General features: G+C 44.4%; 1 protein-coding gene across 2 annotated transcripts in view; it reads left to right on the plus strand.

Moving 5' to 3' along the window:
• The window catches only part of sema5ba (sema domain, seven thrombospondin repeats (type 1 and type 1-like), transmembrane domain (TM) and short cytoplasmic domain, (semaphorin) 5Ba), a 117,873-nt gene that overhangs the window by 25,356 nt on the left and 67,995 nt on the right, over positions 1-24,522 (plus strand). For both annotated transcript variants that reach the window (XM_071538838.1, XM_071538839.1), the window contains exon 3: positions 21,875-22,105. In XM_071538838.1, the coding sequence (XP_071394939.1) occupies positions 21,922-22,105 (184 nt within the window). In that variant the 5' untranslated portion in view covers positions 21,875-21,921. The remainder of the gene's footprint in view (positions 1-21,874; positions 22,106-24,522) is intronic.

Here is a 24,522-nt window from a genome sequence, read left to right on the forward strand (position 1 = left end):
TCAATAGATCAGCAGATTCTAATTCTACCTTCCTTAAGGTACAAAAAAATGATGAGTAGTGAAATTAGTGACATTAGGGTAAGTTTCATAAGCGGACCAAACCCATTGCATGAATGCCACGTTGTTATCTGTATTGTCACCCTAGCCATTTTCAATGCTATTTCATGTATAGAATCAGGTATTGTGTGTTAATTTAAAACTTACTCAGTTATACAATAGATCAAGTTTGTAATTCATGAAGTGCAGCAGAATTCAAATTACAAGTGTTTTGAAGCATAGTTTCAAAGTTTGACAACAGGCAAAAACTGTATGACAGAGACATTCAAATGTTATTGTGTCAAAAAGTTATTGGCCAGTGTGGTGGGTGGCCCTCATTGACTTATCCACCAAAGGCACTTGGCGGGTGTTCATTTTAGACCCTGGAAACAAGTATTAATCAGCTTCCAAATTTAACAAGATGAGGACCAGCTTTATTACAAATTTTAAAAAGTAGTCCGCAGGGTTGATCAGTTGATCATGGTGGGAAATAAACACAGAGCTGGTGCATTTTTGGCTGAAGGAATGCTCAGTCTGGGCGCAAACATTTAACTCATCTAACAAACTCTTACCGCCAAGACCCAAACCCTCAGGAAAGGCACAGGCCAATTTATCATGAAAGGCACGGGCCAATTCTGTTCCAATCCTGCCCTGTTTTCAGTGTCTGTATTTAATATCCCCGCAGGCCGGCCCTGGCATTTGCTTACATTCTGTTGTTCAATTCCCCTTGCTCAGCGCTCGCCTCTTTCTCACTTACTCTGCTCGATTCAATTTGTGGCCTAAATGTCTCTTCCTAATATGTGTCATTGGAGCAGGGCTGCGGCGGGCCCTTCTCTGCCTCCTTTGAAGAGGCTCCTCTGTGTTTGTCTTGGTTCCCTCTTCTCCTCTGGGAGGAGATCAGGGGCTCCAGTAGTGGTTGGCATGTTGTCTCCTCCAGCCCCGCTGTTGTTTGCTGATATTTAGTTCAGGATGACAATAAGCCGGAAGAAAACAAGCCCCTTTCAGTCTGAATGAGAGAGAGAAGGGGTGGGAGAGAGAGGGAGAGAGAGACCTAGAAAAAAGGGGGGGACAAGGGACTCATCCCTGGATGGGGATTCGCTTTAAAGCTTTCTGTTTGTGGCCCCTAGGGCCGAATTAAGGGAGCGTCATTATCCCTGGCAAATTACCACGCTGCCTTTGTGGTCCAGCCATGGTACATTAGGGTGCCTTAAAACGTGGTCGAGCCATGCCCATTCAGCAGACAAAGAGAGGGGCCGCTGGCAGATCCTTGGCCGGGCTCACAGAGGAGGCATTCACACCACACTGGGGGGATGGTGACGGTGGCGATGGTGATGGAGAGGGTCTCCTAAGATGAGTAAAACTCATTCCGGCCAAGGCCAATGTGACATACTTTCACAACAAATGCCAGCTGAAGACGTCATCGCCTGGCTTCATCCAGCTGAGTTTTATCAACAGCCTTGGAGATCCTGGATGTGATGGGGAGACTGACGGAGGTGATTTCCATGCTAGTCATAGTGAGCTGTGTTGCAGTTCCACACCCTGTTCCCTGTACAGTCATCCACAACTCATACCAGGATTTGGAAGCACAGCCATGGTTTAGGATCACATTCAAACACCCATCCTAAACTGTTAAATCCATGTAGGGTAATGAGCAGGTGCACAGTTCAGGGGAGACGAGAAAGAACTGGGGATGCAGCGTTTGACCTCCACTGCTCCAATAGTTCAGGGGTCATTTGAGATGATTGGACAAGTCCAGGCCTCTTTTACCCTCCAACCATTGAGAGGTAGAGTTGTCAATAGCTGTAGGAACTGATAGGAAAAGGAGGGGGGCTTTTATTCAATCAAAAGAATTTCAACCATTGCAGAGAGCTTGCAACATCTAAATGTTCCTGTCAATTATAGATAACCCTCCGCTGCAAGTGTTGGTAGAAGTTGAGTCTTCGTTTTAAAAACCATTGGGTTGGTCAGACTTAATATAGAGAGATCAGTGTTGATAAAATGTTTGAATCAGGTTTTCACCAATCACCCATAATTCAGAGTGGACCTCGAGCTATAATGTTAAACTCTTCACAGAAAAAATAAATACGAGGGTTGCTCAAGGCACAGTAAAACTCCTAGTGTGTGAAATGTTTGTTCTCTGGCACGTTGCCTTTATTTATCATCTAATCAACTGGAAGCTTTACCTCAGCGATTGATGGCTCCTTCATTTTATTTTTCTTTCCAGGATCTGTGGGAGATTTCATTACTCTCTAACATTGTTTCCTCCTTTTATGAACTCAATCCCTCTGCTGAAGTAGATGAAAAAGGGGAGGAGGCTTTTGTCCAGGGGCCATAGTGGAAACCCTGAGCCCGTAAATCCTGCACTGATCTTTGGATCATTAAGCTGTGAGCCCCGGGTCCTTTGGTTCTTTATCACCAGGCCTGGATCCCAGGCCATAACGGAGGCTAACTGGCTAATGATTAGCTGTCTTCTGCAGCCCGCACTTTGGAGCTGGCTGCTGCTGCCTAGCTGAATGGGAGGAGGCTATGAAAACATATAAATCTGGCCTCAAATACTCTCTCTCGCTCGCTCTTTTTCAATCTCTGGATCTATTAAGAGTTTTCTGTCCACAATCATACTGGCTGATTGCCATGGTTTGGGCTTTGGTGTCTTGTGCGATACATCTTACTGACAGTGAAGGTTATTTGCTAAAAGCAGTGCTCTGAGAGACAGAGCTGTGTGGAATGTAAATTGTTTATGCCTGTGTAAACTGCTGTTGATTTGTAGGTTTTAAGCCACATGGCCCTGAAAAGTTGTGAAGCTGCTCCCCTAATTGCTCTGCAATAGACTGTAGAGGGGTCTGTGTGTGTGTGTGTGTGTGTGTGTGTCTGTGTGTTTGTTTGTGAATATGACAAACAGCATTTTCCTCCTCTTATCTCCAATGCTGAGCAGATTGCCTTGTCTCTAAACAGTCTGCAGGTCTATGAAGCTGAGAGGGAGATGATTGGCCTGTGTGAAATGGCGACTGAGAAGCTGTGTTTTGGATAATGATTGCCTTCTCTTCCCTCTCTGTCAGGGAACTTTGATTACCTTTGCTCAGCCTGAAACTATCCAGGTTTGCGAATGTAATACATCTCAGGCACAGAAGCAAAGATCGAAAATAAGGGTGATCGTCGTCTCCGCACTTACAGTGTTTGATTTTAATAACTGGTTTGAGGAGAGAGAGAGTGTGAGGTCAGCTTCTTGAGGCTCCTAATGAGGTTTACGCACCAACCCCAGCTCATGTAAGTGACCTTTGAATCCACCCATAATTCAACCAGAGATTCTCTGTGTATCATCGGCTACACACACCTCACCCGAACCCGATCGCAAAGCAGAACTTGTCTCCGCACCCACCTTCAAGCCCATGTGATCGCTCCTGGTCCAATTTGTGGGAAAACCAGTTTGAAGCACCAAGGCCGGTCGGTTGTTAGTTCCTGGCTGTAATCCCGTGTTTGCTGCTTAATCATTCAGTAAGGATTAGTGGCACTGTGTGTTTTCTAATTATAGCCCTGGACTGTGCGCTCTCCTCCTCTGTGGGGTCAAATCTAACCCACCAGGCCCAAAGCCAATGGCCCGCTCACAGCTACATTCTCTCTTTCTCGTCTCGCACATTTCTGTCATTCGCTTGTCATTTTTTTTTCATTGTCTCATTCTCTTATCTTTTTTTGTTCTTGATTTTTGTTTCATCGCCCCAAGCGCTCTTCTTCTCTCTTGTTGAACAGACAGAGAGCTCACAACAAAGACTTTTTATTTGGCTTAAATAAAACCCAATGAGGTAGCTGTCAAAATAAATCACTTCCTGTATCAAGGGGGGAAGCAAGGCATTGACTGAAAGAAAAGGACGCAGATACGTTTTTTTTTTTTTTTACTCTCCAGAACCCAATCAATCAGTTCCCTTTCACGTCTTTTCACACTCTGGGAACAATGGGTTTGATTAACCCCTCTGGAAAACCAATTATCCATTTCCATTACAAAGGTGTTTATAAGACACTTTCATTTGAAGCGCCTATGAAATAAACTTAGATCAAAGGAATATATTGACGCACGTGAACCCTGGAAGACAATAATGGAAACATGATGGCTGCCAATTCGAACTCGGGCATCTGGATTAACAACGGGCCAGATGAATATCCTGCATTTCAGGTGTCCATAATGTGTTTTTGATCATTGTGCTTGCTGTGTCCAGTCTGTGGAGTGGGAGGCTCGAAATAGAAGAGTTGACAGATGCAGAAGTGTGAGATCAGAACGCTTTTCTGCCGTTGTCTCCTCTCTCCTCTTCCCTCTCTGTGGCTGCCCACTGATGTTGAAATGTTTTATTCAGGCTTCTTCACTTCATAGTTGGAGTGGGTTGCAGTAGTGGGGCAGGAATTATATATTTATATTTGTATTTATTTTAGCGGGCCTTGTTAGGGTCTACTGGGGGTTCCATTGTTAAGCTGAATCAATTTCTCTTCTTCAAGGCACACGCATGAAACGCTTCGATCCATTTTTAATCAAAACAGCATATTAAGAGGGAGGTTCACATCAGATTAGTGTGTCTATTTTCCCACCAGTCATTTGATGAGGCTGTGATGTGGAACCGCATGATGGGTGATGCCGCTGTGCACATGTGTTATATATAAATAACCTCAGAATAGTTTAGTCAGAGCATGAATTGTGTTAAGAGGCACCAGATTTCAACATTTACATGTTACACTGCTCTATAGGAAGAGATTGACAAAGCTTGAATGTTTGCAAATCAAAGAGTATCTGCTTCAAAGTGTGGGATTCATATCGTTCTCTCACCTTTATGTCGTCTTTGAAGAGGTACAGTCACCTTAAAATGTCAAAATGGAATTACATGTAAGGCACATTCCCCCCACCGCCCGACCTTGTTCTTGTACAGCATGACCTCCTCTTTTAGTAGAATTTGGCTTCTTTACAGAATTAATTACTCTGAGGTTTGGGGCTGAGGAGATTTCTTTGTATTTTCAATCTCTGGGTCCTTTGTGTCCCCCAGTACTGACGTTAGGGAGCCGGGTTGACAGAAAAGGTCTTATTAGTTCTGCTCTTTGTGAATGTCGAAGTCAAGAAAAAAAGAAAAAAAAAACAACACAAGGCCTCTGTTTGAACAGCGTGAATTTAAGCTATCACACTAAATAGGCAGAGTGGATTAGTTCATGATTACACCTATAATTAAGAATTTGGAAATCTTTCTTTCTGTACAGGTGACTGACAGTAGTAGCTGCCTTTGAAGATTTGCTCATGTTGTGCCCCAGATGATATCATGGATGCTTACTGTCTGCTACAACCACCCGGGCATATCCTTTGGTGAATATATCTGCGCTGTAGATTCCAATTTACTGCTCAGCTTGATCAAACTGCTCATTTACAGAACTAATGAGAAAATGAACAAAGATTAAGAAATCATTCGGGTTGTTGTATTTCATCAAACAAAAAAAATGAATTTCTTTTTCTGCCGCGAGCGATTATGCTACAATTACAATACAACATGCCCCATTTCAGAAGCTCACTGAGAGCAACGGCTCCCTTTCAGAATTGTAAACGCAGCATCGGAGGCATGTTGTGTGTTGGGGATGTAAACAACGCCGCCACTGATCACAGACTTCTTGTTCTCATTTTCATCACCAAATTTCCTGGCATAACGCCTAGGTCACGCATCAAGAAGACCATAACGAGAAATTGTGTTGTGAGACCACATAGCAATTAAAAGAGGATACAAGATGTTGTTTTTTTTCTAATTACATCACAATGGATTTAATTATAGTTGCGCTTTTTGTGAGCAACAATGTTGCAAATGGCGTCAGGCTTGATCGTCTGTCTTTTGTTTGTGACAGGACGCTCCCTCGCTCCCTGGACTGTAATCAGTGTTGGAAAAGACATTATGGTATGGGAGCTGCGCACTGGCTCTGTTTGGGAGATGCTCTGGAGTTTATGAAATGGAACAAATGAACTGACACAGCTTTTTTGTTTATCTGCGTTTGATTCTATATGTTTTAACATTTTGCTGTCTCAAAAGAATCCAAATAATTTACATTTAATGATCTCTTAAATTATAACTTAATGATCAATTAACATTAATGATCCTGTAATAATGATCTTACAGGGGCTGATGGCTCAGTCAGTCCATTCATAGTTTTTCACAATATTCCTACTTTTTCACAAGTTTCACAAGTTTGGATGCTTAAAAAAAAACAGCATGAAAACATGTGCACAAAGGAAAAGTTTTATTTTTTCCACTTGAACTCATGACAGTTCAAAAGCATTGCACTCTGCTGACAGCTTATGGGACACCCTGCAATCTTAAATCCCTCTCCCCATGCAGCACTTCCTCTTCCTCTTCCTCCTCTGCTTTCACTCTTTGTGAAAACGGACGCTTTGACAGCCTCAAGGTAAAAGCTAATCGTTGTGATCTTTCTCAAATGGAAATGGCTTGTGGTACCCTTAAATGTTTGGCCACTTCCTCTCTTTTGGTGTGTGTGTGTGAGAGAGAGAGAGTGTGTGTGTGTGTGTGTGTGTCATGGGCCTTGTCAAATTCAGTACAAGTGCCAGGCTGACAGACCACATCGCAAGATCCAAAGTGACATTAAAAATATATAACGTTTCCCTCAATAATTGTATTTCATATGCCAGTGTGACAACCTAGTCATTGTTCTGTCACTATAGCATCATATCACAGTACAAGAGCCGTCACTGCGAGGCCATTTTCAGCAACAAAGTTTGTTCCAAGTTTGACGGCAAATTCAAAGCCAATTTAAAATCTGAAAACTAAACAGAGAGCGGTCCAAATCCTGGACTAGTAGGTCTGTGCGACATTTAAGCATTCTTTGGCTTTGATTTTCCTCAACACACAGGTCTTAGCTGTAATCCTCCATCCATGAAAATCCTGACCTGAAGTTGTGTGTGTGTGTGTGTGTGTGTGTGTGTGTGTGTATGTGTGTGCGCACGTGTGTCCACAGAGATTTGGATGTGGCGCTGAGAGTCTAAGATCAGAGCTGTGCTCCCGCTACAAAAGAACAGAGGGAGTGGACATCTAAGAGAAGGAGGAGAGAGAGAGAGAGAGAGAGAGGGGGAGAGAGAGAGAGAGAGAGAGAGAGAGAGAGAGAGAGAGAGAGAGAGAGAGAGAGGTGCCAACAGAATACTTTAGAGTCCATATACAAAGTCATCTTGAGTGCATATATGGAAGACTGGAGTTTTATGTATGCAGCCATTCTGCTCTGCAGGCAGAAATAGTTTTATTAGTTAAACCTTAGTGGGCGGAGCCAAAGAACAAGTCCGGATTATGTCCCCCAGGGGCCCCTGGGTAAAACCCAGTCTATGGGGCCACACACACACATACACAGAAAAGCCCCTTAGTGATCTGGGGTTGTTTTTGGAGTGCCAGAACTTGGAAGGTCAGCTAGTTAACCAGCTAGCCTAGTAAACTTAGTATGGCTAGATTGCTTTTTTTAGTTACTAGTAAGAGCACTAGGCTTCATAATATTAGCTAGCTCCTCTTTTCCACTGGGCTAAAGTCTTAACATTACTAACATAACAGTCTAACATAGTCAGAAAAACTGGTTCTTCACCACTAGGTCTTTGTATGCTTTATAATCTCTGTGAAACTATTCTAACACATACTTCGAAAACTTAGTAAATATGTGATCACAAAGAAAAAGAAAAACTCAACCAATGAGATTATTTCTCTTCTCTGCCTGCTCCAATTTGCATGTGTATGTTTTTGTGCACATTCATTTGTTGTGTGTGCCTTTCAGGCTCTGTATCTGTGTGGTGGCGTGGGTGTTTGCACGCATCTAAGTTTGTGACTCGCTGAAAATGAGACCGCTACCTATTACATCACAGATCAGACCAATTAACGAGGAGGTGACAGCGTTTGGATTTCCCGAGGCAGCGCTGCCAACGCCGCTGACCTGTTGCATCCATTCTGACGGGAGAGCAGAAACCACCGGTGTCTGAGGAGACTTGTTAAGAGGCATGGAGGTGCTTCACTCAGCCCGCTGCATCATCAGCAATTGATTTTTCTCAGGGCCCCAGACAGCACAGGGACCTGAACACACAGACACAGACTCAGACAGGCAGATACACACACACACAGGCCTTGAGGCCTCCTCAATGTCACATTGTTTCTTTATCTTCTTCTTATCTGTATGTAATTGGAGGCTCTCGAAATCGTTTGCTAGATTGTTATATAACCATCAACAACAAAATTAATGCCTCTACTGAAATTCCTCATTTTGGAATCACAAAGGCTCTCCCGGCAGACTGTGTGGAGTTGGTGGGCCGGCTTTTATTAAAGTTTTGTGGCCAATCCCCAAATAGCACAATAGTAGAGAGTGATGAATGCCCACAGCCAAAATCCAATAAGACGGATTTAGTGGGCAGCAGCTCTCACTCTCTCTCTCACTCTCTCTCTCTCTCTCTCTCTCTTTCTCTCTCTCTCTCTCTCTCTCTCTCTCTCTCATTCTCCCTCTCCCTCGCTCCATCACACCTGCCCATTCGCTCATCCACCACCGGGGGTCCAAATCAGTCATTTGTTCGGGGCAGATCAATGCTCTGTGATCAACGGGGGAGGCACATTGCCGGTCCTTAATGGAATGCCTCCTACCTGGGCAGCCCGTCTAGCCGAGGCTGTCTGCCCACGTCTGAAGTGGATTCGAGGGAGCGGTAAGCGTGATGAACAATGACCGGAGCATCAGCTGTCTGTCGCTGTCTCCATTGTGCGCGCCTGTTCAGCGTCAGAAGACCGCAGCCCAGACCACTTTGAAGGCTTTGAGAAACACTAGAGTGAGCGAAACAGTCTCGCATTTAATTGGATCCACACAAGATTTGTATTGGATTCCAGTGTCGCTGCCTGGGAGTGAGGGGCGAGCTGTGTTGACATACTGTACATTTGAACACTTTTTCTGTTAGAAGTTTAGCTGGAGGAATTATAATCAATAAATCACCGTTGACCTTCTTGTCAAGTGTTAGGAATGATTGGTGCCTTTCATTACTTTCTCCGCTCTTTTGTTGTTGAGTGTTGTTCAGCTATTATTTTGTGTGACGTGACCAGCAGGAGATGAGGCGCGATGCCTACTCTAGGTACACAATGCCCATTTCAATTGTTTCTTCTTTTTTTTTTTTTTTTTTTTTTTACATAAAAATTCAAAGCTGCTCCAGACGATTCTGACACTTTATCTGCCAAATCTACACTCTTTTGTTCCCCTGCGCGCTTTACCACAATATTCCTTCAGACAGAAAAGTAAATCACGCCGCTGCAGCATGTGCAGAGCTAGACAAGTGGTCTGTGTCGTGTCTGTATGACCGAAGCCATGACCGAAGCCATGACCGAAGCGTGGTCCCAGCCGTGTCACTCGCAGAACATAGACACAGCGCAGACACAAAGAGCGCTTTAAAGACCAGCCACAACATTGTCATCGGGCTGCCTGTGATTGATCGCTTTGACACAATCCAACAGTGTGTCGTTGTTGTGAGAGACCTGGGAAACGAGTCTCCCAGAGGAACTGTCACTCCAGTTGAGTATGGAGGCATTCCTAATAAGATATACTGTAAAATAGATCAACTGAAGTTCCAGATACAATGTTAAAAAAGGAAATGGAATTTGTGTTATTTGAATCGCGGCTCTGCGGTGTTTAGAGCCACTACATTCCTCTGCTATTCCTTCTTCATTTTGAATTCTTGCTATTGGAATATTAATTCAAACATTTGCTTCATTCTTCCTTGGATTTCAGGCTCCTGTGAGAGAAACCTGGCATTTGCGCTGATCGGCTATGCACTCAGATCATGCCTTCTCCCACGTTCCCGTGTGTGCCGGGGTGTCAATTAAACCTGAGGTCTGCTGTGCTCTAGTGGGCTGACTCTGTCTAATGGGGCTCCATGCTTAGAGACCGTCCATAATGGAATTAATAATGAGACGCACATGCGGAAAGGGTCCTCAGTTATCATCACCATCATACCCACAGTGAATTCATATCAAGCTCTCTCGCTTTCCGCCGGACTATAAGGAATAAGGCATTAGACATAAACTTGGACAAAACCCGAAGCCTGGCCATAAAACTTAGAGCTCATGCTGCATTAAATTTCAATGACTTCCAACTCTAGCCGGCTTCCCAGTGTTTATAGCTGCTTGGGTGTGTTTCGGTAGGGGAGGAGAACTGTGGTGTTGCATTGTTACAGTCAAGATCCATCAGCGGAGAGTGGAAGGGAGCTGACAGGGATCAGAAGGGTTTATTAGAACTCTTCTATCTGCTCGGTGCCACAGAAATAGGAGCGGAGAGAAGAGGGGTGGTACCGGTGTGGAGGAGGGATCCATGCTCTTTAACGCATACGGAGTACAGAATTTAAAGTAATAATCCATGACATTTTCATGTAAATAAATGTCCATTTTGCTCCTCTCTATCGCCAATATAACAATAGTGATTCAACCAATACCCAGTCATCAACAGAAAATCAAGGAAAAGAGTTCACAATACTGGACACACTGTTTGATTGACAGGTGATCTCTGGGAAGAGCAGTGCAGAAACACCACAGCAATGAGCACTTAGCAACAAAGATGTCGCCAACATCAAAAAAACGCGGAACTCACAGATTGCCACGTAAAGTGAGAAATTAAAGGATGTGTGACATGCCCAAAATCCAGATAGAAAATTAAATACGTGACAACATGCTGCCCCGACCTCCAAGAAGAGGCTGAGGCAGGGAATGTTACATGCAGCGTTCTCATAGTCTATGCCCTTATTTATTCCTTTGCAGTATCTCAAAGTCAGTCACTGTGATGTTGACACAACCACCACTGAGCGTCCAGAGGGATGGTGAAGTTAATGAATGAATGCGAACAAAGTTGCTGCGGCTCCTATAGGAGATTTGGTAGAATGAGTGATGCTTATGCCCTTCAGGGTACGAGAGTGAGTGTGTGTGTACGTATGCGTGTGTGTGTGTGTGTGTGTGTCCATCCATGCGTTCCTGCCTACCGTCCGGGGTGAGTGACCAGGGCAGCCTGTGGGATTGAATCCAGCCAGGGTCAGTGGCAGGCAGAGGGCTCTTCTCATTGCCTCCCTGTCTGTCCCCAAGCCTGGCTCCAGCTGATGGGATCATGGCTGTGGATCACTACTGTTAATAACACTCCCAGAACCCCCCCCTTCACACTAATTGGCCAGGGCCAGGGTATTGTCTGCTATACCCCCCCACCCCACCCCCCACCCCCCACGCACACACACACACCTATTGAGTTATTGCTTGCAGGCATGCATGTGTACCAAGCAGCCAAAACCACGGGTGAATTTTGAAGTCAATACAGAAGTGGCGGCAGCAGCAGTTCCTCTAACGTCCACTGGGGGCCTGCTCCAAAAAGACTCCAAACCTGGCCCAGCTCCATGCAAGTCAATGGGACCACAACCCAACTCCTGGCTAAAAATATGAAGTCAGTCAGTTTTTTCCACAAGAGGTTATGGCCTCAGTAGCTTTTCAGTTCTTCTAATGTGTCTCCTTAGGGCAATTTCAAAATAATTACCATCACAATTACCATTGTGATGCTGAGCAAGAGCAGTGTGTGGGATCTTCTTTTCTCAAGGCTGAAGTGATACTTTCCAACGCACCCGCATCGGAGATAGTTGAATGTGCAAATATCTCCATGGAAAAAATAATTACCATCAAAAAGGCCCTTCAGGAGCCAATGGGTGACGTCACACTCACTACATCCATAATTTTTTACAGTCTATGATGTGTACATTCATACCCATATACACACACATAATCATACACACACATCACACATATAGTAAGCAGACACACACACTGAACATGCACACACGCCAGCACACACACCTTGTAACACTCCAGCTTTAACTTAATAATTAGCAGCAAAAGAATTCTGTGTGTATATGTGTGTTTGCACTGCATATGTGCTGCAGCTCTTTAACACATTGAAGTGTAAAACGCCATCATGTATCTCTGCAGCTTTGTTCGTCATATCTAGCGGTGCGTTTTGATCCGGCCTGTCTTTGAAGTCGGATGTAATAAATTTGCTCATCAATTACACCGTCTGACTCGGCCTTCTGTGTGTGTTTTGTTTGGTGTCCGCTCCAGTTAATTAGAACAGAACGTGTCGTGTCGTCCTTGAGATAGCAGCTAATAGGTGCGAGCTCTCTGCATCATCGCTCCATAATGTCTGCTTCGCACTCCTCACAGAGAGGAACGGCATGCAAAGCAGCAGGGTAATTCATTATCAGCTGTGGATAATATACAGGCGTGGCAGAGGAGAGGACGAGCTCATGGAGGTCATCTGTGTAACAAGAGGGCAGCTTCACTGATAGGCTCTTAGCCCGTTCAAATGAACCAATCCGATGCTTTTGTAGATTTTGGTCTGGATACCCCCGCTATCACCTCCCAGCGCAGCTACTTTGATGTGCGAACTGGTTTAGGATTCTTTGGATGCTTTGTATGGTTCCAAGTCCTTGATGTTTGAAGTGAAGAGATAGTTTTATGCCACTATCTCACGTTATCAGCAGTTATCAGTCCTAGCCGCCATTGCCCCGCTATGTCTGCTTCTCATCACAGAGACATGTTAAAAGCCCTGATTTGCCCAAACAGGACACTCTGAAAGAACTGTGGTTCCCAAAGTGGGGTCTGGAGACCACCAGGGGTCCTTGAATGGGTTCCAGGGGGCCTCCAGCAAAATCTGATATATATAATTTCACTATTATTTTACTCCATATAAGTTTGGACAATGAGAGAGTGTATAAGAGTTACTATTTTGTTCATGGTTTCACTGGTAACTCCCCACCTACAGTAAAGACAGTTGATTCATTTTGTATGTAAGTCATATCAGACAAAATATTATCAAATGGTGTCTGTGGTTTATTGCATATCTACTTTGGGGTTGTTTCGATGAAAAAGCTTAGAACTCCTTCCCTAGACTGAATATCTGAATAGATCTTTTCAGCTCTGGAAAAGCTGAGCAAAATGGCAAACTCACTTCACATCCTCGTCTCCTGGGTTGAATATTAACATATTATTCTCACCTTTGCAGTTCATTCACATCTCTGCGGTTTTTGATTCTGAGCAGAGAACGTAACCAAAGAACACTGAATAACAGCCCACTCCTCCTAACCCGCCCCTTCTTTGTGACCTTTGGCTCTCCAATTAACAACCTCCGCTCAGAGGATTGGACACCCTTCTTTTGTGGTTGTGTCGAGCCAGAGATCTGCTGGACAGACCTTTTGTTTGGGTGGTTACCCATGTCTCGGCCTTTTTGTTCCCTAATAGCCCATCATCTGGGCACTGTCCCCCTGACCTCGCTCCTCTGACACTGGCTTTGCTGAACTACAATAAAGGCCATGACTCTCTGATTCATCTTTTAATGCACTGAAGACTGGACAGTGTGCAAGAAATTATTTAAATATGTTTTCACTGTAATCCAAGGCTGCCCATTAGTACCAATTCAGATATTTTGATGTCAAATGCATCAATGGGTCCTGTTAATTTCAGCTGGGTTGAGGCAGACAGGAGAATACTGGTATGATATAGATTTGTTTTAAAGGTGCTACCTGTAGCATGATGCGCTCGTGTGTTGGTTTTGGAGAGCACAAAGAAGGATAAGAGCTGATGAGGTGAGCCAACATGAAGTTGAAACTCTGCAGTGCACTGGAATAAAGTTGTATATTACTTGCAGAGCAAAACCGGTGCCTAAAGCATTCCAGCAGATGTCCAGTAAAATCCAACCAGGTGGCATCTCGTTTGTTTACAGTAATTATACTAATGCCTGAAAATTAACATGGTAATATATATTTTTTATTTTTATAATATAAAAAATGCTACACATAGCTCCTTTCAACATGAGACTAGAGGTGATTGGCACATATTTGCACAGCATTTGTCTTACAGTAGGACATAATCAGGGTAAATTTGAAGGACTTATGAATTAATAAACTGCTTTTCTAAATTCCATTACCACAGCGATGCTTCACAACATTGTTTGATGCTTTGCTGTTTAAGTTTTTGCTGTGTTTCAAAACTACTTTGGGATCAGTTTGCCTGTGAGGCCCACTTCTGTCCATTTCCTATAATGTACCTCAGCTTGTACAGTAGCACTCAAATGTGGAGCTTCTGGCCAGATTGAACAGACTCTTACTCTCTGAGCTTCTCTGTACTAGTTGGGCGAGTTCAAATCAATACGGGCCCAAGGGCTCCCAGTTCACACAATGAAAGAGTATCAGGTAGACAGGGAGAAATGCAGTCGATAATATCACATTATGGTTTCTGTGTGTGCGAATGAAGGTGTGAGACTGTGGTCGACAGTGCCAAGTGAAATCATAATAGAGTTTCTGAAGGCCAGACGGAGTGTGTTATTACAGACTGGGGATGTAGAGAGGTATAAAATGGCTGGCTGTTACAGGTGTGTGTTTGAAGTGGGAGGCTGGCATAGGCAGGGTGTGTATCTTTGTGTGTGTGTATGGCTTAGACGTGTGTGTGTGTGTGTGTGTGTGTGTGTGTGTGTGTGTGTGTCAGTGTGAGTGTGAGTGTGAGTGTGTGTGCGTGAGACAGAGAAAGAGCAAGACACTGGAGAATCCCCTCCCTCAGCACGGTCTGTCAATCAAACCAGCTAATAACAATGCGGTCTTATTTGCCATTTTCTGAGGCTTAATGACTGTCTCTCTGGCCTCAGCCTATTGTCCTTCAATCAAACTCTTCCCCCCAGTTCCGGGTGAAACCATAGTGTTCTTTTGATTGTTACAGTCTCTACATGTGTCACGTTAGGCCAACATTTGTTTGTCAAACAACCCACTAAAATGGGTTTAAAAAGTAGTTGCAATCAGGAGTTCTTCCTAATGTTGCTGTGTTTCTGGAAAAAAAAAAAAAAAAGACTCTTCCAAGCTTTCAAGTTGGCCCATCAAGTCTTAGAGCTGAGAACTGCCAGAGAGAGAGGCGTACAGATAGACAGGTAATGAGAGCCACTTTGTCCCTCCCTCAATCACAGAGCCATCTCCATGCCGGATGCGCACGTGCAAATGCATATATATGCTTAGGATACTGTACACATGCCTAAAGCCACATACATGTACATGCAGTATTCAAAGTATGCACACATCCACTGTCTCTTTTTCCTCCTTCTCTCTCTCTCTCTCTGTCTCTGTTTCTCTCTCTCACACATCACATCCAAGTTGGCAGTCCTGCAGCAATATGAACGTATCAGATGCCACCTTCCCTCAGGCGCTTAACTGCCTTGATTCCACAACGGCCTCCGATTTGATATCGGACACAATCCAGACAGCGCCTGTCAGGCCTCGCCACCTCGTCAGCCCTGTCAGTCAACACTGCCCCCCACCTCCCTCCCTCCCTCCACCCCCCTCCTCCACCAAACCGCTCCGCTTGCTCTTTTCTCCGTCCGAGGTCAGCCCAAGAAGAAGCACATTCCACACGGAGAGCCCTTTCACTGGTTGAGCCGGCCTTTTTTCAAGCGTGAGCGAAGCGACTCAATAACGCGAGATGCCTGCCGTGACCCTCCCGTCACCCTCTCTGTCCAAAAAAAGAAAAAGATCTTCTATCTCAGCCTTGTAACCATCTTCATCCCGCATTCCTACGTTCTTCCCCCAAAGTGTGTTGTCTGCATATTCAGCCCCTATTCCCTTGGGACTCTTATGAGGCCCCTTTGCGCCCCCCCCCCCCGCCCCCCCCATCCATCCCAGCTCCAGTGGGCCCATCCCGGAGTAGGCATTAAAGAGATTGGTGAGGTTCAGCTATTGAGTTGAATTAGACATGGTCAATGTAGCCGCGGCTGGACCTTACCCCCTAAGGGCAAGAGTGAGAGCTTGAATAGGATGGGAATATGGTGGCAATATGCGTCTGAAGGGCGGTCGTCAGCGTTTATCATGATGCTGGAAGGTCGGCTTGATTTGTGATGAACAAACACATATGTACAGATTAGATAGAGACACACGCGCCAATGCACACATACTGTAGACATGCATAAAGTGTGACTGTGTAAAGGAGTGTATGAGTTATGACTTATTCAAGTGAGCAGAAATGCCAGTAAGATAAAATGTGTGAAATGAGCTGCACTGCATTTTGTTCTGTTAAAAACCTGCTTGATTTACACTTGCAATTGGCGGCATTGATCCTGTGCTCAGTTCAAAAAAGGAAACAGGTGTTATTTCCTCCTGCATATGGACGTGAAGATTTCTGTGAGCTTTTGCGCGAGAAGGTATTAGTGTTCCTGTGCCATTAAAGCTAATGATGAACGTTGGGAGGATAGCAGAAGCTCTGTAGGTACAACACATTTTTCATACACTTACGGCTCTGGAGGGGCTTAATTTGAAATCCTGCTAAAAGATTCTTTTTTTTTTAAAAGATTTATTTTAGGCATTTTATGCTTTATTGATAGAGACAGTGTGAGAGAGAAACAGGAAGGTATGGGAGAGAGAGAGGGGAGGACATGCAGCAAATAACCGCGGGCCGGATTTGAGCCTCTACTCGGTGATCCAGCAGGGCGCCCTGTGCTAAAAGATTCTTAACAATCACATCTAATCACTTCTAACGAATCAAAGAAGAAAGGAAAACATTCCCCCTCCGAGACCTCCGCAACAGAAATTACCAATTAGATTTTCGATCTCCTCTCTGTGATGACGAATATTTTTTTTTATTTTTATTTTTTCCTGGTCGCACACACACTTTCTTCCTCGTCCTGCTCCGATATGCCGTAGAATAGCCATGCTCTTATACGAGCAGTGATTGCTTCCCGATGGGCAAGAAGCAATTTAATCAGTGTCGTAATAGATTCTGATGAGATTCGGTTGAGGGAGTTAGTATTGAGTTGTAATTAGAGGTACCCCCCCACCCCCCACCCTCCCCCTCCCCTCCCCTCCCACACACACCAGCTCGGTTGAAAAGTGGAGACAAGTTAGCTAGGAACGGCGCAGCACACTTTGGAAATGCCTGGTCCACAACTGTCTCTGGAATGGAGTGGAGAAGAGAGACGAGGAGAGGTGAGAGGTAGGGGGAAGGAGAGGAGCGGGTAATCAAAGTGGAGATGGAGAAAACCAAAATAAGGAGTGGAGAGATGAGGGGGAGAGAGGGTTAGAAGTGAGATAGGACAGTTGAAAAAGGAGTTTAGGGGGGGGGGGGGGGGGCATGCTGCACTCTCACCCTTTACGACTGGTACGAGGAGGACCCGACGCACCTGCTGAGAGGCCCCCGCTGTCCCGAGGAATGTGATGGGCTCTCTGACATTAGGAGGGGCGCAGTGCGAAAGGCAAATGTTTATGGCCCCCTGCCCGGCCTCCGCTGCAGCTGAAGGGGAGAGGTAACATTTGGAGAGAGGCCGTTAAGCCCAAATGGCTTCTGAGACCACGGTTTCAGTTAAATGAAGGAGGGGACTGGGAGAAGAGAAAGACTTTTTTGACTTTTTATGGAAACGGTCACTTTTTAAGGCCCGGGTCTATTCCCCGGCGCCCTGTAAATCTGATTCAGTTCTCCGCTCCCGCCTCGTTAGCAGTGCAGCAGTTCAGTTAAACTCTTCAGCAAATTGTGTTTTAGACATGCGGGTGGGTGGGTTCACTCCAGTGCAGCAAAATACACACACATATATGTTGTTAACTCTCTTTAACTCATCCTGCTCACATTTCCTTGCTTGGAGCTTTCTGACCAGAACACCCTTACTGCTTCCACACACCGTGTTGCATCAGTGGGCAGTCTTCCATCCAGCTCCCCCACCGGAGACTGTTGAGGTCTGTGCCGATATACACTCAACCTGTTTCCCGCTGCTTGACTACCAACTTGCTGTTGCCATAGATACAAGTTGGCATCGGCAGCAGCATAGCTGAAACAAGGGCTTGTGCTCGGAAAAGGGTCAAATATACTGGCTGCCACCTGGATAGATAGCTGAAATGATTTTATTTTGGAGAGGGATGCTCACCCTTTCTCTAGCTAGGTTGAGCTTTCCAAAATTATCTCAGAGCCAAGGTAGTGTTTTTGTTATAAGCCACTGGGAGGAAAAAAAAATCGCAATGCTGTAGTGCTTTGGGTTGTTTACAACGCGCTGCGCCATGCTGAACCGTCCCAGCGAGATATCAGCGCAGTACACCTTAACAAGAAAATCCACCGCCTCTCGCTTTTAAACATTCAGGTCAAATTGTGTATGTCGATGTAGCTTACTGTAAACTATCAGAGCACAAACAGCTAGCCGCCATTTCTACAGCAGGGCAGTAAATCTCCCTCCTCACTGATCACAAAGCTATTGACACAGAGACGTGCCTGGGCATCTATTAATCCAATCCTCACAAGTTCCATGTAAGTCCTTGGTATAGTCCACCTTTAATTGACTCATTGTCCCTGGCAGGGAGTCTGACTGACTGACACACAGCAGCTCAGTGAGTCTCCACTGTGTGTGTGTGTGTGTGTGTGTGTGTGTGTGTGTGTGTGTGTGTGTGTATCAGAGTGTGTATGGGGACAGCTCCCCCAGTGGTATAGATCGCCCTGGTTTCCTGTTGACAAACTGAGCCGCTAATCCAGCTCACAGCATGAGGGGAAATCGGACGGACTCTATCAGGCTGCTTTGGAGTGGCCTCGATGAGCCACGCTTGTAAGAAACACACACTCACACACACACACACACACACACACACACATACACACACACACACACACACACACACACACAGGAGCTGGCACACTGGTCTGCGTCAGTTCTGCCCACTTGCTGTGACCCAGTAGGGAGTGTGACCAGCTGTTCATGGCTGGATTTTGCTAGTTTTAGGGGCCAAGGCTGTGTGTGTGTGTGTGTTTGAGTGCATGCATGTCTTTGTTATAGAATTTTTCAACGTGTGTCTGTAGACTAATGAACTCACATCTGTCTGCACAGCCTGTGGTGCGTGCACACAGCTCTCTCTCACACACACACACACACACATGCGTGCACACACACACACACATGCGTGCACACACACACACACACACGCACACACGCACACCTCATCCTGCTGCTGACAGCACAGCTCCCTCTCTCTGTGTCCATGCCAAGCTAACAAGTGCAGCTTTACTGCCTGAACTACAGCGGTGCCCTGGTCATCTGTCCTGATCTCCAACCCTGCTTGCTTTCAGTCCAGCTTTTAGACTAATAAGAGGATTTGTAGAGTCAGCCTTCGACTTTCAGGATTCAGCGATTGAATGTGAGTTAAGGACCTGCCAACTCTCGTCCTGCTGGCTCATAGAAATAAAGAAATAAATGCAGCCTCTGTTGTTCATTGCATAGCCAAAAGCCAATGTTTGTTACTGTTTCTGTATTCTAACCGCCAATCCACCATCAAATTTATACATGATAGTCAAATTTTACAACCTGAGTGCTTTACTTATGGTAGCAGTTTCACTGGTGAAACGTGGAAAACGGGGAGTGCTGCAACAAATGAACAGTCTTTTATTCCCCTTTTAGGAACAACTGCCAACTTATATGAAACAAACAAAAACCTCATTTGACACACTCACTAATTTGCAGAATTAGTTTTGTAGTGTGTAAATTGGGTCTGGTCACTACTGCAACGTTCCCCTGCTCTGTCAAGACTTGACCTCTTTGCTGTCATTTGGCATTGCTTATATACAGTATATGACACTTCATTTATCTTGGGCCAGTTTGCTGAGTGACCATGCATGCTGTTCATCAGCAACATCCTGCTAAAGGCATGAATCAGTACAAACACTATCTTCTGCTACTGAGCAGCTCCACTGGAGCAGCTGGGGGCAACAGAGTGCTTTGCTCAAGAGCACCTTGATGGTAGCTGGGGGTTTTTTAATCTGTTTTTCTTATTTTTTTCTTATTCTGTATTTCTTATCTAATGTCTCATGCACCTTGTATAAAGCACTTTGAATTGCCTTTGTGTACAAAATGTGCTATAAACTTGCCTTGCCTACTGCTGTTGCTGCCATGCTCATACCGGCCCTAAAACACTCCCCCGGTCTGCCAGTAGCAGCCCAACAGTGAGCGATGTTAAAATTGAGAGTGAATTGCAGAGTGCATTGAATGCTTCCACCTGTTTTATCAACAGTATGTTTGTTGGCAGTAGCTGGGGGCCTGTTGACTCCACTGTATTGTAATGACAAACATCGGCACTCTTTGCATTTGCCTAATTAGTTACCAGCTGTAGTGAGAGGGATAATTGATTGTGGGGCAATATGGTTGATTTGCAACTCAACCAAGCTAATAATTTGTTATTGATCGAAGCATTAGGGAGAAAAACACTACATGGAGACCTAACCCCGCCGAAGCACTGCGGAAAGTTGATGCTCTCAGTTTTTAATCTACTTTAATGATATTACACCTCGCTAAGCTAACATTGTAAAGTGTGCAGGGTGGGAGATGATGAACTGCTGGTTTCAGCTCAGCACCACAGACTCATATGTTATGACTGGAGGAGATTACATTTACTCAGGAAGCACATGTGTGTCTGTGTGTGTGTGTTTTGTGTAGGGGTATTTGTGTGTGTGTGAGAGTTTAGTCTGCTTATCCTCCATATGTATGTACCTAAGCCCTTGGGGGTTACTTATTTATGTATTAATGTGCATCACACATTATAGTATGTGTAATAAAAAGGTCTTCTTAATGCATAGTGATCTAAGAAAACAGCTTTGTAGACATTTTTCCAGCACAAAGCGCATCTCTAGAGCCATAGATTTTAAGTGAATACTGTTCTGCTTCATTGGCTTGTGGAAACTTGTGCCCCATTGAACAATCCACTATTGCATTCAATTTTCCAATTTTAATCAGCCATTAAATTAACTCCCAAGGTTTAATTGCACATTTTAAATAATTATCTTAAGGTCAGAGTTTAGGTACTTATTGGAGATGGCTCATTGCTGGCGTATGGGTTTTCTGTGCAGTTTTTCCACTCTGTGTCCATCCCGCCCTCTCTGTCTCCCTCTCCTTTTTCCTCTCTTTCAGTTCAGTTCAATTCAGTTCAGTTCAGTTCTGTTCAGTTTAATTCAGTGAGCTTTATTGGCATGAAGTACAATTCAGTATATATTTCCAAATCTTTGGTAGTAATCAATAATGATAACATTAATAATGATGATAAAAAAAAAACTAAAAGAAAATACAAATAAAAATAGTATTAATAAATAATGTAATATGTAAAACAGAGAATAAATTAATGTAAATATTACGTTTTGAAGGGTATAGCACACAGAGTATAGTGGAAGAGAAGATACAGTAAAAGATAAAATCAAAGAAAATGTAGCAGTGGAGTATGCTGATACATACATACAGCTTTTTTTTTACTCACTGTCTGTCAGTCTGTGGCACATAAAGCCGTCCTGGGCGGCAGTCTCACCTGCTTCACACTCACCCATCAATATTCTCAATTTATTCTGTTCATCTAAGGATGATAAATTAGGGAGTCTCTTGGTGAATTTGTAGAAATAGAGTTCTCTGATCTGTGAGAACGTTTCACACTGGAGGAACTGAATTGAATTGAAATCCCAATCTTTCTCTCTCTGTCTACACTTTTCTTCACGCTCCTCTCTCTCTCTCTGACCTTTCCAGCCATCCTCCGGAAACTTTTCATCTTCTCTTTCACCTCACAGTTATGGTGTCCTGTTTTTCAGCATAATATCCCTTTGTATTCCTTTCTCATTCGCTCGCTATCGACCTAACCTTCTCTGCTGGATTCTGTGCCAGAGACCTCCACGAATTTATTGCAGAAGTGCTTGTAGAAACTAGAAATGATTTTGAAGTGACTCAGAGGGGGCTTTTTTCTTTGAAGCCAGGTAGAAAGAATCATCAGGTTACTGAACTGGCTCTGTCTGTCTGTCTGTCTGTCTCTCCTCTTCCACAGCTGTATCCTAGAGGCCCACCTTGGCAGTTAGAGGAGAGGTCATCACCATGACAGCATCCTCGCAGGACTCCGCCCCCTCGTCTGTGGCCGGCCTCCTCCTGCTCCTCCTCCTCCTCCCCGCCGTCTTTACCCAGAACCCTTTGCTTCCCGTGACCCCGGCCCCGTCGTCAGTGGACCCCCTGTCCCGGCCGGAGTGCACCAAGAAAGAACACCCAAAGGTCACCATCCAAGGTCTGACATCCCCTCCGACCAATTGGTTTATATAAACATATGACAATGCCATACTGATGCTAAGTAATGATTAGTGTTGAAGTGCCCATTTTACACTTAAAGGAAAAATCCAACCTAAAATACTTCAACACTGTTAAAAAAAACCCACAGCTTTTGGTGATGTTCCTTGCATTTCTGTGTCCATTTTGTTGTTTGGTGGTGTATTTTTCTTATTCCTATGGATAACTGGGCAAATTTAGATAACATGATGTCACATTGAGATATTTCCAGTGCAGCTACAATGGAGTTTATTGGCAGAAAGATTCTCAACAAACATCAGGTTTTGATGTCAGTTCCTCAGAATCAAAGAGCAAGGGCTTCTTTCTAGAGCTCCCATTTTCAACAATCACACAGGGAGAAATCCATCATAGAAGAGGAGGAGATCCCAATTTCTCCACCCACAGTAGCCTCAATAGGCCGGAATGCAATGCAGCTGCAAGCCGTTGTGAGAAATTTTACTCTCATTTTACTCTCGCTCCACTATCGCTCTCTCCACCTACACATAAAACCCACAGCAGGCACCTTCTCTTGGGGTTGTCGAAAGGTATTCTGGGAAACGTAGGAAATCACTAACTGAAGTAGCAGTAGACGAGGCAGGCTGATGGAAAGTGGGTTCACCGAAAAAGAAAAATCACAAACATCATCACAAAATAACTCCTGGAATGCACTGAACTTCATAAGTTGATGGTACATAATGTAAAATTATCTGAGGGAGGATTGCTCATGCATGGTGATTTGCACAATGTTTTGAAGTCATTCTCATTAGCTGTTAATGTGGGCAATAAAATGGTTTGTGCGGACATTGCGGGTTTTGAAGGTTATGGTTTGTTGCAATGCAGGGAGCTATTGCTAGCATGTATCTCAGGGGGATAGCTCTCTGTACAGATATGCCCTAGAGCCGCCTCAGTGTTCATATCACTGCCTGAGATGCTGTGTACCGATCCTTGCTGGGACTGACGTATTCCTGCGGTATATATAGGGAAAAACATACACGCACACAGCAAGATAAACAGTTTTTGTAAACACATCCCTGTGCCAGCTTCAATAAAACCACAGTTTTGGCATCCAGACAGGCCAGGATGGATCTATAAAAGAATAACAGAAAGAAAGAGAGAGGAGGAAAACATTTTGTCGAGTAACAACACAATCTTGTCTGTTCATCTATACAGCGGGCCAAGAAACAAGGTGTTCCTCACGGCATGAAATGGAACAGAACAGTTTGGGGCAGAGACTCGCAGATAGATACGGTAGAATGAAGGGTAAACACGCACAAAATTGCTGTGTTTATTTCTGAATAGGGCTGTTGTGTTCTTTTCCACCATGGGCTGTGACCAAGATTGGAGGACCAAAAAATTATTGGTGGGGAGCAAGGGCAGAAACACAAAAAATTGAAGTGGTAGCCGTAGGGTTTTCTTGTGATTGGAAAATATACCCAAACACCTCGGGAGCATGTTGCAGACATTTCCTCAAGTCCTCCCCTGGCTTTTTATTGCAACGCAGTGTTGTTTTCCTCCCAAGGATCCGTCTGTGCTCTGGGGGTGATTCACCATTGTTGTGTGTCTGGGCTCCGGCTATTGGAACTGAAGAGGGACACAAAGAGCGCTGTACCATTTAGTCTTGTTTTCTGCTACACTCTTTAAGACACAATTGAATCCTTTTGATGGAAACTATTTTTGTACACAATTGCAATAATGGCTTTAAAGTGATGCTGAACTTTGGTAGTACCTTGGTTGTGTTGCTCCCTGGCCATGATATAACCCCAAAATCGGCAATTCTCTGTTATCTGTTATCTGCTTATAACACTTTCCAGTTTGAACCAAAAGCGAATGGATTTCGGTGTTACACTTGTTGGTTTAATAACATAAAGAAGGTGATTCACTTAAAATAAATTCTACAGAATGACTAGTTTTTTTATATATATATTCGCTTTGTTCGTATTTGTTTATGTGCTTGAAGTGTGATTTTTAGACCTGTCTCACCATATAATGCAATTCTCCAATCGTCTCTACGAGAGCCCTGGAGTAACAAATACAGAGAATTGTCAATTTTGGGGTTATATGATGGCCAGGAAGGTACACAACCCAAGGTACTACTAAGCTCAACACCACTTTAACCTTGCAAAGACATACACCTGTTGTGCAAACACCATAATTCATTTCATCATCATTTTGATTGCGCTTTAACTCTGCAGTGGCAGTTTTGCTTGTGAAAACTGGAGGCTTTCCCATTTATTTTGACATTCCATGCACACAAACCAGAGAAATGGTTATTTTCTGTGCCCACAAAGCCGGCTGAGGTCACCTATACGCTGGGTCTTTGCCTCCTTTCACCCACCGTTCTCAGCCCGGGCCTCCAGATGTCCAGATTAGCCGGACCTC

This window comes from Centroberyx affinis, unplaced genomic scaffold (assembly GCF_046629955.1).
Source record: "Centroberyx affinis isolate AG114_WGS23_722 - 3 ecotype Tasmania unplaced genomic scaffold, CSIRO-AGI_Caff_v1 ptg003356l_1, whole genome shotgun sequence".
NCBI classification, from domain to species: domain Eukaryota; kingdom Metazoa; phylum Chordata; class Actinopteri; order Beryciformes; family Berycidae; genus Centroberyx; species Centroberyx affinis.